The 15,995-nt window shown below is 46.8% G+C and overlaps 1 protein-coding gene across 1 annotated transcript in view; it reads left to right on the top strand.

Moving 5' to 3' along the window:
• The first annotated feature begins 4,923 nt into the window (after positions 1-4,923).
• Vps13d (vacuolar protein sorting 13 homolog D) overlaps positions 4,924-15,995 on the top strand; it is a 234,382-nt gene continuing 223,310 nt past the window's right edge. The window contains exons 1-2 of the mRNA XM_059255348.1: positions 4,924-5,023; positions 9,480-9,649. Coding sequence (XP_059111331.1) covers positions 9,553-9,649 — 97 coding nt within the window. The 5' untranslated portion in view covers positions 4,924-5,023; positions 9,480-9,552. The remainder of the gene's footprint in view (positions 5,024-9,479; positions 9,650-15,995) is intronic.

Genomic DNA, 15,995 nt, shown 5'->3' with positions numbered 1-15,995 from the left:
AGTTAAGGATGTGTCACAGTTGGTAGAATGCTTGAAGCCATGGGCTGATCCCTAGCCCCTTATAGCCAGGAGTGGTAGTACATCCCTGTAATTCTAGCCCTTAGGAAGATAAGATGTTGAAGTCCATTCTTGGCTACATAATGAGTTTGAGGCTATGGGTTACCTAAGACAGAGACAGAGATTTAGAGAAAGCTCGGAGAGCTTGAGTGGGAGGGAGGACGAACCGAGCAAACCCATTAGGTCGTGAGCTGATAAAGGGCTGCAAGGAAGGGGCGCTGCCTCTTCAGTCTCTGGCTCCTTTCATTGCTGGGCATTGAACACGCACTAAGGATGGGCCTCAGGGACCTAGCTGTGACTCACACCATTGAGGAGACAGTGGAAGCATCGGGTCATTAAGTACAAGAAGGTACAAATTTGGGGCAACTGAGGCAGCCACCTGACGGAAGTCACCAGTCAATAGGCCAGGTGCATCCCCTGCTCACTGTTTGTTCAGGCCAGAGTGAGCAGTCGGCTACGGTGGGGAGGGAGTGTCTGCTTGCTCTTTAGTTTTTGTGGCTCATCTCATTGTTACTCGGGACATGCTGATGGGGTAACAGTGGCCAGAACCCGTGTCCTCCTGTCCTCGAAGCTGACCTGCCACAGAGTGAATCTTGGCTGTTCCATTCACTCACTTCCTGTCTGTGTGATTGGTATCAGGCAATTGATGCCCGTTGTCCCTATCTGGAAAGTGGGGTTAAGAAAATACCTCCCTCAGAGGGAAGGCTGGCTTGAGTTCCTACCTGTAAAATGCTTAAAACAATGCCTGGCTCACAGCAAGAGCTTAGTTTGTGCCTGTCTTCTGTGAAGGTTCTGGAAAAGCATCTGAAGACAGAGCAGATAAGTCGCTTCCAAGAGCTACGGTCGGAAACACATACAGAGGGGTGGGTGTAGGTGTGTGTGGATGTGCAAGAGGCCTTGAAGAAACACAAAAAGAGGCAAAGGATCAAGGGGACTGGGTGGGGGTGGGTGGGACGGCTGAAGTGTTGGTGCCTTAGTGGAGCTGGGAGGTGAGATAGCTCTGGGAGTATGAGGAGATAGAGCTAGGGTTGGGTAGGATGGCCTTAGAAGCGCAGTACAGGAAGTCGAGTTTTACTTTCAGATGACACAGGAGCGTGGGAACTGTTCAAGCATGGCCTGATCTTAGAGTTGGGAAACCAGGCTTGCGTAACTTCATCTGGGAGACTGTTCTGGGAGAAAGGAAGTCGTCTACTTTCTGCTTTGCAGAGGAGGACCAGGAAGCCTGGCTGGTGGGACTGGTCAGGCATGGTGCTTATCTAAGGAGTGGGCTGGGTGCTTGTAGCAAGCTGCTTACTGTGGGAGGCTCCTGATAGCCAGTTCCTTAGAAATGCATAAGAAAGCCAGAGTTTCTCAACCTGTGGGTCGTGATAGTATTTACACTGTAATTCATAACAGTAGCAAAATAACAGTTATGAAGTAGCAACAAAAATAATTTTATGGTCGGGGTTCACCACAACATGAAGAACTGTGTTAACTGTTAAAGCCTTAGGAAGACTGAGAACCACTGGACTCTAAGCTAAAGATGGCTGTGACCCAGTGCCACCACGAATTGTCCTGAGAAAACGTGGAATGGCTTCTGCTTTCCAGAGCTCGGAACCTCCCCTCTGAGCCAAGGGCTACACTCTGTCATTTGTCTTTTTCCATGTCCCTGGGTGACAGTGACATCCCTCCCTGGGCTCTCTTTATTTTCACTACAAACTCTAGCCCTGGGCTCCTAAGCACCGTAGCTGCCAGGCACAGGATGCACCTGAGCATCAGAAGGAGGTCCATCCCGAGACTGCAAAATGAGTGTCAGTACTAGATGCCGGAGATGGAGGATACAGCTCCTTCTTTAAGCACTTAGACACATTATGCGGTCACACATACATCCTGGGTCACGTTTCTTTTTTTAAGCTGATTACATGTTAAAATTATGTTTTGGATACTTGAAGGTCAATACAAATTTTGACCGGAATTTCGTGCTTTTCTTTTCTCTCATCCTGATCTGGCTGCTTGACATTTTAAAACCATCTCTGCTGCTTCAGCTCCTGTCTATTCAACAGCACTGTTCCAGAAGGTTAAAAGCACTCAAGGAGCCGGGCAGAGGTGGCGCATGCCTTTAATCCCAGCACTCGGGAGGCAGAGCCAGGCGGATCTCTGTGAATTTGAGGCCAGCCTGGGCTACAGAGTGAGATCCAGGAAAGGCGCAAAGCTACACAGAGAAACCCTGTCTCAATTAAAAAAAAAAAAAAAAAAAAAGACAGGGTTTCCCTGTGTAGCCCTGGCTATCCTGGAACTCTGTAGACCAGGCTGGCCTTGAATTCAGAGATCTGCCTGCCTCTTCCTCTCAAGTGCTGGGATTAAAGGTGTGAGCCACCACTGCCTGGCAAAAACTTTTTTCTTTTTAATGTTTTATGTGTATGAGTGTTTTGCCTACCTGGATGTATGTGCATCATGTGCATTCCTGATGTCCTTGGTGGTCAGAAGAGGCATCAGGTCCCCCTGGAACTAGAGTTACCAATGGTTGTGGGATGCTGGGAACCAAACCCAGGTTTCCCTGCAAGAGCAGCAGGTGTTCTTGACCGATGAGCCATTTCCCCAGCTCCTGGCTTTGTTTTGTTTGAGACGGGGTCTTGCCATGTTGTCCAACTAGCCTCAAACTCCTGGGCTCGAGTCTCCTCTCGCCTCAGCCTTTAAAGTAGGGAGACTGCGGGCACAGCGACAGTGCTGGCTGAAGGTGCTTGCTTATTTATTAGAACATGCTAATCAAGGGCTGGCCCAGTGAGCCACATCTGTGCTGACCAACCTAGCCTGCATTCCATCTGGAGAGTCGCATCTGGAGAGTCCCAGGTTTTGTTCCCACATCTAAACTTTGAGATGCTAAGAGGACCCAGCTTTGAGATGCTAAGAGGTCCCTGGGAATCCAGGCCTCACTTAGGAGTGAGTCACCCACATCAGTGCAGCGTTATGAGGCTGGATAATTACCATGGTGAACATGTCGCTACAGCCTTGACATTCAGCTTCCTGCATCTTCTATGTGAGCCTTAGATGCTGCCCTTGCTCTTTTTGGGACAATGGAAGAGTGAAGTGTTCATTTACACATTCATTCATTCATTCATTTTGTGTTAGTTACCTTTTCTCATCACTGTAGCCCAATACCCTACTAGCAGCATCATAAGGGGTAAGGGTTAATTTGGGCTCACATTTTGGGGTACAGTTTCATGGTGGAGAAAGCATGTGATAGGGACAACTTGGTCTATGTCAATAACAAGAAGCAGAGAAAGAGAAATGTTGGTGCTCAGCTCTCTTTTTTTTCTTTTTTATTTAAAAGTTTTAAAAATTAATTTGTATTTACATGCATGTATGTGTGTCGGCTTGTCTGTATGTGTAACATGTGAAAAAAGTATGCTTAGGGGCCAGAAAATGGTGTTGGATCCTCTGGAACTGGAGTTACAGGCAGTTGTGAGCCAACTGATGAGGCGCTGAGAACTAAACTCTGGTCCTCGGTGAGAGTAGCAGTGATCTTACCCACCGAGCTGTTCTCCGCCGGCTGCTTTTCTCCTTTTTATTCAGTCTGAGAAACTGCCTCATCTTTCTCACATTCATCCTACTCCTCCGTTAATGCTCTCTGGAAAAGCCCTCACAGACACACTCAGAGGCACGTCTCATTAATGCCCTAGGTGTTCACTAGTCCAATAAGATAACCCTGGAGAATTCCTTTCTTCCCTTTCCCCTCTCTCCCACTCCCCCCTCCTCTCCCTCCTCCCCTCCCTCTCTCCCTCCCTTCCTTCCTGGTAGGGTCTCATGCAGTACAGGCTGGTCTCAAACTGGCTGTGTAGCTGAGAAGGCCCTGAACTCCTACCTCCCCTGCCTCCACCTCCCAAGTGCTGGGGTTGCAAGTGTGTGCCGTCACCCGGAGCTCGGACAGTGTGTGCTGCGGTAACCACTGTGAAAAGATGAAGCATCTGTTTTAGAGTAGCTGTCAGGCTTAGGAAAGATAACCAAGGACTAGACAAATACAGATCATCTCATGGAGCGTTAAGTCCTGTGAAGAGCTGGGCACGGTGGTTCACATCGCAATTCCAGCTCTCCAGAGGTGGAGAAAGGAAGACCAGGAGTTCAAGATGAGTTTTAGCTACATAGGGAGTTTCAGGGCAGCCTGGACAAACAAGCAAACAAATAAACAAATAAGGTCTATGAAGAAATACAGCAGCTGGAGACATAGCTCTGTGCTCAGGAACAGTTTGGTTTGCAGCACCCACACAACCACTATGTAGCCCAAGCTGGCTTCGAACTATCAATCCTCCTGAGTGTTCAGAAGGAGGAAAATATTTTTTAGTTAAAACGTTTGCATTTATTTATTTTGTGTGTATGTATGGTCAGGCACCGAGGCAGAGGACGTCTTGTGGGAATCAATGCTCTCCTTTCACCATGTGGGTGCTAGAAATTGGACTCAGGTGATCTGTCCTGGCTGCAAGTTCCTGTACTGGGTGAGCCATCTTGCTGGTCCAGGAGGTGAGTTTTAATAAAAGTGTAGTGGGGTGGGTGGTTTAAGTAGAAAAGGCATCATTTGAATAACAGACTTCGGTGACAGTCAAGGGGTTCCTGTGGGTGCGGTGAGATGGAAGGTGGATAGAAAGCAGGGCGTTTTTGAAGGCACAGTACTGTTTGAACTAGGTTCATTTATATCCCTACACGCTCCTGGGACTCAGTTTACCCCCATCTGTGAAACAGGGCTGATTGAGTTGTTGCGCATTAAGCCCCCAACATCCTGGGAGGCGGCCGCAGCCCTGCAGGAGCGGCTGCAGACGCTAGGGGGCGCCCCATCGATGGCTCGGTGCTCGGCTGGCCAGGCGCAGACACATAGCCTTTCGATTGGTCGGGTCTAGCGCTCCAGTCAGCGCCATTGAGGAGTGGCTGAGAGGAAGCGCCTCGCAGAACCGGGCTAGGGCGGCAGCGACGGCGATAGCTCCAGCTCCAGCGACAGGTATGGGGGAGGCGGGCAGGGCTGAGGGTCTCATGAGCGGCGCCCACCGCGATCGCCCCGGCTGTGCTTAGACGGCCCGGCTCGGGGTCTGCGGCAGCCGGCCTCTCCCGGAGCCCGGGCGCCCTCGCGGGGACCCCGGAGCCCGAGTGTCGCCGGCACCTCAGGCCCGGGCTCGGGGCACCGGTCCCTGCAGCCTGGCGACACCCCTGGATTGTGGGTGTCACTTCTCCCGAGGCCTGATCCCAACGTGCGAGTGTCCCTTCAGCACACCCCCAGCGGGGCGTCATTCCATCCTACAGTGCCTCCATCCCCTCTGGGGTCACCTCTGGGTGGGGACATCAGGCCTGGTCCCTGGGGTCCCTCCCTTCCCCTCTCCACCTCCAGGTAGGGGACCCTTCGCCTTCCTTACTAACCTAGAGAGCCATCTTCTCTAGGTTTGGTTCTGTCCCTTGCTGCAGCCAGGCTTTGGGGTTCTGACAGCCGATGGAGGTGTGGGAAGGCAAGGGAAGCTTTGCATTCCTGTGGACCCCTAGCCTGACACCTGCTCGGAGTTGTCCCCTTGAGGCAGAGCTCCCGGGATCCCTCAGCTCTCAGTCCAGGCTGCCTCGCAGAGGGACTCCCTGGGTTCAATTGGCTGCTTCCCCTTCCCGGGTTTGGCCTCCTCTCGGGAGGGGCCTGGCTCAAGGTCATGTCCGGCTGTCTGCCCAGGCTTTGGGCAAGTTCAGATCCTCAGTGTCACCTGCCACACCGATAGGGGAAGCCAGGTGGGGGTTATTGCCGAACAGCTGCCTAGAAGTCCTGATGGACCCGAGCATATAAACACTCTGGGATTCTGGCCAGTCTGGCGGCCCTTCCTGAAACCGGATTCCTTAAGGGAATCCTTGAAGTGGCCTCAAGCCTCGTCTAGATGCTTAGAGCAGCTAATGGATGCTTTCTGGCTTGGGCCCCAATTTACTGAGCAGAGGAACATTTTAGGGCGCTAACCGTCCACGTCTTTGTACCGTGTGTTTTGTATTCTTCCACATAGAGAGTAAAGTATGGTAGGGCCTGAACTTGGGTACAAAATGACAGTAGTTTGCTGAAAAAGTAAAATTATTTTACATTTATTTGGTGTTTGTGTGTGTGTGGTCAGAGGACAACCTGTAGGAATCTGTTCTCTCTTTCCACCATGTGGGTTCTGGGGATTAAACTCAGGTCTTCAATCTTGGTAGCAAGTCCCTTCATTCTTTGAGACATCATGCTGACTTGACACTGGTTTCTCTTTACTGGGAAAACATCTGGAGTTGACACTTCAGGGAGAGTTGACGTTTAGGGCTGAAATTAATGGCAATAACAAAAATGAAGCGTACTCCAGCCTTGGCTGGGTGCCCAGGACTGTTGGAGGCTCACACAGTAAAACAGGCTAGTCAGTTTCACACTGTGTTTTAATAGATTTACCTTTTTAAAATGACAAAAGAGAAATGTCTCTTTTACTTACACTGTGAAGCATTTTTGATTAAAAATAAAAACTTGTTTTTGTGATCTCTTTAAACAAATACTGAAGAGTCTCCCCCAGTTTCTTAGTTTTATGTCTGGAGCATTAAAAAAAAAAACTTTTGTAAGAAATAAGGCAAGTATTCTGCAAAATGTTTTAATAATACTATTATCTAGACAGGATCTCACTATGTGCCCTGGCTGGCCTGGAACTCTTTATGTAGATATAGACCAGATTGGCCTTAAAACTCAAAACTCCTTCTGCCTCCCTTGTGCTGGGATTAAAATTGTGCACCACCACCCTGAATAGTTAATTGATTTTTAACTGTCCCTGATAACAAATAAATCTTGCATGGAAGTGCTAGATATTACTGACAAGTAAGTCAGTCTTCCCTGGAGACTGGGTTAACTCTTAGGGGGCTTTTGCTCTGGGTCTTCTTTGTGTTAATAGCCTTTTCCTTGGGGTGAGTGTATCTTCTGGCACTAAGATAAATCACTAGTCATCGGGCAAAGTCCTTGGAAAGGATCCTGAAAATAGTCTGGTTCCAAGTGGGACACATGCCACAGGAAATCTGGAATGTCTGGTGTGGTGGCTGGTGATCAACATGAATGGCCTAGAGCAAGATTTACAGCTCACAGTTCTAATTGGGATCCACTGGCGCAGTCATCTGAGAATCTACTTAAACTTTTGTTTTTGTTTGTTTGTTTTGAGCTGTTCTGGAACTCTGTGTTGACCACGCTGGCCTCAGACTCCTAGAGATCCACCTGCCTCCGCCTCGCAGTGAGATTAGAGTCGTGTGCCAACATTCTTGATTCCCACGTAAACCTTTTTTGTTTATTTGTTTCAGTCTCTCTTGTGCTAACCTTTTTTTTAAAATCTGTGTTTGTTTATTGTGTGTATATGCATTTGAGTCTGTGTGTGGGTGTGCCCCATACCACAGCTTGCATGTGGAGGTCAAAGGACAGCTTTCTGGACCAGTTCTCTCTTTCCTGTGGGTCCTGGGGACGGAACTCAGGCCCTCTTCTGCAGCAGGTGCCTTTACCCTCTGAGCTATTTGGACGGCCCTCATGTTAACCTTTTTTTTTTTTTTTTTTTAAATATAACAGTAAAAATCATCTATATAATCTCAGGCAAAAACTTTTTTAAAAAAAATTTATTTTATATTATAAGTGTTTTGTCTGTATGAATGTCTGTGCACCACATGGGTGCCTGGTGCCCATGGAGGACCAAAGAGGGCATCAGATCCCCTGGAACTGGAGCTACAGATGGTTGTGAACCATCATGTGGGTGCTGAGAATTGATTGAACCTAGTTCTCTGGAAGAACAGCCAGTGCTCTTAACCAATGAACCATCACTCCAGCCCCCCAAGCAAAACCTTTTACAAATATTTGCTAAAGTATTATAGTTATGCCGGAGGCAGAGGCAGGCGGATCTCTGTGACTTCAAGGCCAGCCTGGTCTCCAAAGCGAGTTCCATGAAAGTCGCAAAACTACACGGAGAAACCCTGTCTCGAAAAACAAAAACAAAAACAAAGTATCATAGTTATGTTTACACCAGATGAAATGAAAACTGACTTTAAGTGCCAATCAATATTTTGATAAGCTTTATAGTGTTTAAGTATGTGTTTAAAAGAATAATAATTATTATTTTTTTTTATAATACTGGTAAGCACAATATTATACCACTTATTGTAACAAGCAATTGTGAATCTAAATACTGAACCCATAACCAGAGGATTTCTGGTGTTTGGCTAAGATACTGCATTAGGTCAACGTTATCGGATGTTTAATGATAGGGCTGGAGATGTGGCTCAGTTGGTAGGGTGCTCACCTAGCATGCTTGAAGCCCTAGGATCAATTCTCAGCACCACATAAACCAGATGTGGTAGTGCGCACTTGTAATTCCAGCACCTCAAGAGTCAGAAGTTCAAGGTTATATCCTCAGCTATATGGTGAGTTCAAGGCCAGCCTTTGATATATGAGACCCTGGTCTGGAAAAAAAAAAAAAAGATTAGTGATAAAGCACTGCCTTTCCCTCCCATTTAGATGATTTTATGAATGAGCCTAATGAATAAATTTGCAAATTTTAACTAGGATACCTTAACTAGTGTTGTAGAGTGTGAATTTCATCCACATAGCTTCTTGGACATTTTTGTTTTGATCTAGGTTCCTGCTTCTTAGCATTTGGGCTGGATGAGTCTTTGCTCTGTGGGGTTGTCATGGGCATTGTAAGATGTCTGACTGCTTCCATAGTCCCTCCTCACAAGATAGTCACAGCAGCATCTGAAGTAATAATAATTAAAAATGTCTCCACAGAGCTGGAGAGATGGTTGTGGGGGAGTTAAGAACACTAGCTCTTGCAGAGGAGTTGGGTTAGGTTCCCAGCACCCACATGGAGGCTCACAGCCTTCTGTAACTCCAGTCCCAGGGGACCCGATGCCCTCTTCTGGCCCCCACAGGCTCCTGCATGCATATGGTGCACACACACACACACACATAGAATAAAAAAAGGAATGTCTTCAGATGTTGCCAGATTGGTCCTGTGAAAAACCCTGACTAGGGCAATCTGATCCCAAGTCTAGTCCCCAAAGGAAGTATTTCAGAGAACAGTTAATTAAAAAGGCACAGTCAAATTGCAGTGATTTTCAGTAAGTTTCTGAGTGACCTTCCCTGTAGCTGAAGACCAGTGTGGCTCTGGTCTTGCATTCTCCCTCATCTCCATAAGCCCGCCCCTTGCATTCTTCCACCTGCAGGCTGGCAGAGCAGGAAGTCAACAGTAGAAATCATCCAGGTTCTGTCTTGTTGTTTTTGAGACAGGGACTCGTTATTTATCCCTGGCTGGCTTGGAAGTCTAGACCAGGCTGGCCTTGAACTCCCAGAGATCCGTCTGCCTACGCCTCTGGAGTGCTGAGCTTAAAAGTATATGCCACCACACCCAGCTATTCTGTTGTTAATTTCCTTTTTTTTTTTTTTCCTTTTATAGATTCTGTGACCATGAGAGAGAGAAATAAAGACTGATCCATGATTTCTAAGCACCTTTTCCAGAGGAAATAGTCATGTTGGAAGGTCTTGTGGCCTGGGTTCTTAATACCTATTTGGGGAAATATGTCAATAACCTGAACACTGACCAGCTTTCAGTTGCACTTCTCAAAGGTAAGCACACTCATTTCTCTTCAGTAAGGTGTGGCCTGTCTGTCTGCCTGTCTCCCTTCCCTCCCCTCCCCTCCCCTCCCCTCCCCTCCCCCCTCCCTCCCTTCTTTCCTTCCTTCCTTCCTTCCTTCCTTCCTTCCTTTCCTAACTAATTAATTAAATTAAAAATTTACATTATTTGTTTATGTGTGGGAAGGTAATGCAGGTGTCATGGTGCCCATGTGGAGGTCAGAGGACAACTTGTGCAAGTTGGTTCTTCTACCATGTGGGTTCTGGGGGTGAGTGTCAAACTCACATTAACAGCCTTCCTGGCACCTGCCCCTACCCACTGAGTCACCTCACCTGCCGTAGTTTACCTGTGGGTTTGTGTGTGTGGTAATACCCATGTTTGTGCACAAGTGAGAGTTCATGGGTGTGTTCAGAGGCCAGAAGCCAATTTAGGGAGTCTTTCTCTGACACTTTCCATCTAATTTCTTGAGGCAGGGTCTCACTGTATAATCTTGGCTGTCTAGCTAGGAACTGACCATGAAGATAGGCTGGTTTTGAACTCAGAGATCTGTCTGCCTCTGTCTCCTGAGTGCTAGGATTAAAGGTGTGTGCAACTATGCCCAGCTAATTTTTTTTTTTTTTAAAGCAAAACAAGACATAAAGTGACTGCTTTACCCCAGTTAGGTTTTATGGAGGCAGGTGCTATGTCATGATAGTGGCATTGACTTTGGCTTCAAATGCAGTTACTTATTAGCTAGATAATACTGAAATATTTTTTTTTTTCCAAGACAGGGTTTCTCTGTAGTTTTGGTGCCTGTCCTGGATCTCGCTCTGTAGACCAGGCTGGCCTCGAATGTACAGAGATCCGCCTGCTTCTGCCTCCTGAGTGCTGGGATTAAAGTGTGTGTGCCACTGCGGCCTGGCCAACAATATTGAAATTTTGAGTCACATTTTCTTTAGCAAAAGAGGGCGCTCTTCCTCCTGTGGTTGCTGTAAGGATCACATGGAAACACTCCTAGCCTGCTTCCACATAGACACAACATAGCCATCTACTAGAAGTTTTATTAAAGTATTTTACTTGGAGGTCTTTGAGAACTTGCTTTACTTAGTAGTTTCTTTTTTTAAGTTGGCTTTGGTTCTAGGAATTGAACACAGGGCCCTGTGGATGCTAGGCTGGTGCCCTACCACTGAGCTATATCCCCAGCATGTTGTCTTGCTTAGAAGTAAAGTACTCCAGGTTTGGGGCATGGTAGCCTTTGCTGGCCTGCACTTGGTGCACTCAGTTCTGTGATTTAATGTGGGAATTGGAAAACGGCAACTTTCCTCTTTTCCTTTTTTAAAAATTGAAATTCCCTTTGCCCAGCTCAAAGTGGAACTGTTTAATATGTGTAGAGAAGGAATATGAAATTTGAACTAGGCATGGTACACACCTTTAATCCCAGTACTTGAGAGACACAGGCAGGTAGATTTCTATGAGTTTGAGGACAGCCCGGTCTACATAGTGAGTTCCAGGCCAGCCTGTTCTACATATGGAGTTCTAAGCCAGCCAGGGATACAAAGTAAGACTCTTCCTCAAGAAGAAGATAGTTTGGCTTCCAGCATGCAAAGTCAAAGCTTGTGGAGAGGAAGGAGGCCCAGTGTTCTGGGAATAGGGTTTGCCCAGGCCCAGGCTGGAGGGGATATCAGTGACTCCTGGGTTTGACACTCTGAGAGCAGGACCAGAGATGTGTTCCAGGAGGTTCCCACCTCTAGGCTCCTCAGGATTGGGTGAGGTGGCTGTGGGAGCTAGTGTGCTTTAGTTGTCCTGTACGCCCTTCTTCCTTTAGTAATGGTCCAGATGTTGCTAGCAATCCATGGAGTCTGCTTAAAGGACAAAGGAATTTATTAGAGAGGGAAAACTCACTATACAGAACAGAGGAGTTACTGCAGGGTCCTGGAAGGCTGAGGCACAGACCCACACTGTTCTTTCGCCTGGTCTGTCTCCAGCATCCAAAACAATGAGGGAACAAAGAGAGCACCACGTGCATCCCAGGTCTTAAGGGTCCTGAGTGGCCACACCCCTACCTCACTAGGGGCAGTGCTTCAAGGTCATGGCTAGAATAGCTATCCACTAAACTTTAGAGACAGGAATGTATTCTCCTCTGTCCTGCTTTCCCTTCTGTTCTTTTTTTTTTTTTTTTTTTTTTGGTTTTTTGAGACAGGGTTTCTCTGTGTAGCTTTGCATCTTTCCTGGAACTCACTTGGTAGCCCAGGCTGGCCTCGAACTCACAGAGATCCATCTGGCTCTGCCTCCTGAGTGCTAGGATTAAAGGTGTGCGCCACCATCGCACACTTTTGGGACAACTTTTGGGAGTTGGTTCTCTTTCCACCGTGTATGTTCAAAGGCTCATATTCAAGCTGGGCAGGAAGCACCCGGCTCCCTTCTGTTCTTTTAAGGAAGCTAGTGGGAAGCAAAAGTGATGAGTATGTCATAGTGTCAAGTTCTTGCTCTGAAGGTTACTGATGTGCCCGGGTACCTCAACGCTGCAGGTAACAGGCCTAGAGAGCATTGCAGACTCAACTTCACTGGTTAAGAGCTGGTGTCTCCAGAGTGAGGTGGTGACATATTGTTTGCTGACAAGATGAACTGATGGAGCTTTAAGGCATGGGATGTATCTCTAGATTTACTAGTGACAGATTTCTAATCTCAGCACTTCTAGGCAGAAAAAAAATATATATAATTTAAGTGCAGGTGTGGTGATGCGTCCTTTTAATCACAGTACTTTGGAGGCGGAGGCAGGTGAAACTCCATGAGTTCAAGGCCAGCCTGATCTATATATGTGGGACCCTGACTTAAAAAAAAGAGGGAAGGAGACTGGAGAGATGGCTCAGTGGTTAAGAACATTGGCTGCTCTTCCAAAGGACCTGGATTCAATTCCCAGCATCCACATGGCAGCTCACAACTGTCTGTAACTCAGATTCCAGTGGATCCGACTCCCTCACACAGACATACACGCAGGCCAAATACCAACACACATAGAAATTAAATAAATGAAAAAAGATTAAAGTTGCATTTATATCTTTTGTATGTTTGTGGGCACACATGCCATAGTATGTGTGGGGAGGTCAGAAGACAACTTTTGGGAGTTGGTTGTCTTTCCACCGTGTATGTTCAAAGGCTCATATTCAAGCTGGGCAGGAAGCACCTTCACCCTCTGAGTCATCACCCTGGCCCTTCCTGTTGTTTTTCAGTCTGTAGCCCTGGCTGAACCTGACACTTACTATGAAGTCTCTGCCAACTTCAAACTGGAGTTGATCCTCCTGCCTCTGCCTCCCAAATATTGGGATTATAGGTATGTGCCACCACACACAGCTTAGACAGAATACGTCTTTTATTAATTAATTAAAATTTTAAATTTATTTTACATCCCGATCACAGTTTCCCTTTCCTCCTCTCCTCCTGTTCCTTACCCCTGCCTCCCCTCTACCCACTCCGTCACTCCTCCTCTGTCTCTGTTCAGCAGAACATGTCTTGTAATATCTGCATGCATCATTTTGTTGCTTTAGGGTAACTTTTCACACCCTCTTTAAGGACTATTCTCTCTGGCTTTTAAATATATGGGATGAAGCTGGTGGAGTGGGGCATCTTCCAGTCCTAGCAGTGGAGAGGCAGAGGTAGGCAGAGAGCTGCTCTACATAGTGAATTTAAGGACACTAGGGCTATGTAGACAGACCTTGAATTAAAACAAACAAACGAAAGATCATGGGATGAAACCGTGAGGAATGTTTTTCTTTCATAATTGGTATTAGTTATGAAAGAACGTGCCCCCTTTACTAAGAACCCACAGCACACCGCAGCATGTGGAGCATCACTGTGAACTGAGGGACTGGTAACGAGAGGAGCTGATGGAGTTTGTTGGTCTTGACGTAGCAGAGTAGGGATTGAAGACACAGGGTGCTAGACAGGCACGAGACTGTTATTCTGATCTAGTAGCAAATATTTGCTGTTGTAAATATATGGGGAGATACAAAGGAGACAGTGCTCTGGTGTCTGGACTGATAGTGGGGTCTTGTGGCTGGACTGCCTGGAAGGTGCAAAAGGGGGAAAAATGAAAAAAATAAAGACTTTTTTGTTTTGTTTTTTGTTTTTTCGAGACAGTGTTTCTCTATGTAGCTTTTGGAGCCTATCCTATATCGGGGACTATGGGGGTCCAGCCCCTTGATAGTCCCCTCTCAGGGTCCGTGAAGAATCTACAACCAGCTGATAATTAATCTTTGATAAAAAGAAATGAATCTATGTACAAGAAACTCCTAGTTCATACACTTTATTATTCTGTGATAGTTCTCTCTCTGCACAGCTTCTATTCTGCTCTCATGTCTAGCTCCATTCTTGCCTGATTTCTCTCTATATTTATCTACTGTCCCCCCTTGGTTCTATCTTAATTCCTTCATCTAGTTCTGTCCCTTCTAGGTTCTCATCTATCTAGTTCTTTCCCCATCAGCTCCTCTCCCATCTCCTTCTCTCTCATCTGGCTCTTCCTCATCTTGTTCTTCCCCATCTGGCTCTTCCTCATCTTCCATCTTGTTCCTCTAGTCCTCTCTTCTAGCCCTTCAATCTAGTTCTTCCCCATCTCAGTTTGTTCCTCTCAAGTTCTTACACATCTAGTTCTTCCATTCTCTTTTCTCTTCTCCCCTTTGTGCCCTGGAAGTCCTGGTATATAAAGGGAGGGTCCGAGCTAAATTGTGTAAAGCTATTACTTAACACCCACCTCTCCTAGGCGGTGTCTCCTTGTCGAATTTACCTTAAGATTTAAGTCAGGAGACTTGCAGGTGGGCTGTTATCATTGTTATCCTCAGAAGTTGGGTGCCCACTTGGGTGGTGTTTCCTGTAGTCCTTGAAAGTGGCTAAGGGAGATATCTGATTCCAGAGAAAGCCTTTCCTGAGGCTGTTCTCCAAATACCTGCAATGTATATGTCCAGAGAGTGATCAGTCCACACTGTTAGCCCTTCTTAGGGAAAAGTCAATTGGGAAAACTATGAAGGCACACATGATTTTCATAACAGAAGACAGATGATATATAACAAGCCAAGTAACACCAAAAACTCCTTGGGATTTGGCTTCCTCTGGAGGAATTCCCTGATTCTTCCAGCTAGTGACTGCCATAACCAGCTGAGTTCTTATGATATATTCCTGCGGCCCGCAGCAATCCTAGAACTCACTCTGTAGCCCAGGTTGGCCTCGAACTCACAGAGATTCGCCTGCCTCTGCCTCCCGAGTGCTGTGATTAAAGGCGTGTGCCACCACTTCCCAGCTTGTTTTGTTTTTTGAGACAGGGTTTCTCTGTGTAGCCTTGGCTGTCTTGGAACTCACTCTGTAGACCAGGCTGGCTTGGGACTCACAGAAATTCTCCTGTTTCTGCCTCCTGAGTGCTGAGATTAAAGGTGTGCACCACCGCTGCCTGGCAAGACTATGTATTTTTATATCAGACAGTTTGTGTCCAAGTCATAACATTTAGCAGCAACTTGAACACATTATTCAGTTTTTGCATGTGAGAAATTATTAACTATCCCATGGGGTTCTGAGGACCAAGTAGGTTAATGTGGGTCAAAGAGCTTAGAGCCGTTCTTGGCATGTAGTGGGCTCTCAGTGCAGGTGAGTCCTCATCATCCGTCATCATGATGGGAAGCACAGGACTGGCTGTGCACATGTACTCAAGTAGTTAAAATGCCAAACACTGGAGGACAGAGTTTGCACTTGGTCCACACTTAGTGAGCACCTGCTGTGGGCCAGGTTCTAGGCTTGGGACTGATACCAAAGGATGCGGCAGGAAAAGCACCCAAGAGTCAGGCTTTCATCACTTACAAGCTGTATGTGATTTGAGTGGCCTCTAAAGGCCCTCTCCACCCTCTTTCCACCCCAGGGCAGACAGACCTATGACCTCTAGTGCTACCATGTAACCAGCTCTGAGATTTCTGAGCAAACTGCTTGTCTGCTAAGCCTCATTTTCTCATCTTAAAGTTGAGAAACTGATAGTCAGGTTGAGTAACCTTAGTCTGGAATGTTTTGAAACTTAGAGCACTTTAGTATTGACAGCTCAAAAAGCCTTTGATGTTGGAGCACAGTAGTTGCATTTTGAATTTTTTTTTTTCTTTCGAGACAGGGTTTCACTGTGTAGTCCTGGCTGTCCTGGAACTCACTATGTAGATCAGGGTGGCCTTGAACTCACAGAGATCTGCCTGCCTCTGCCTCTCGAGTGCTGGGAGTAAAGGCATGCACCACCACTGCCCGGCTTTTAATTTTTTTTTTGTTGCATTTTGAATATTTTTAAAATTTAGTTTTCCTCTTTCACTCTCCTCCCTTACTTTTTTCCCCCTTTCTTTC

Source organism: Peromyscus eremicus, chromosome 2 (assembly GCF_949786415.1).
Source record: "Peromyscus eremicus chromosome 2, PerEre_H2_v1, whole genome shotgun sequence".
Taxonomy (NCBI): Eukaryota; Metazoa; Chordata; class Mammalia; order Rodentia; family Cricetidae; genus Peromyscus; species Peromyscus eremicus.
Note: the sequence above shows the minus strand (reverse complement) of the source record. Positions and strands in the feature narration are given on the sequence as shown.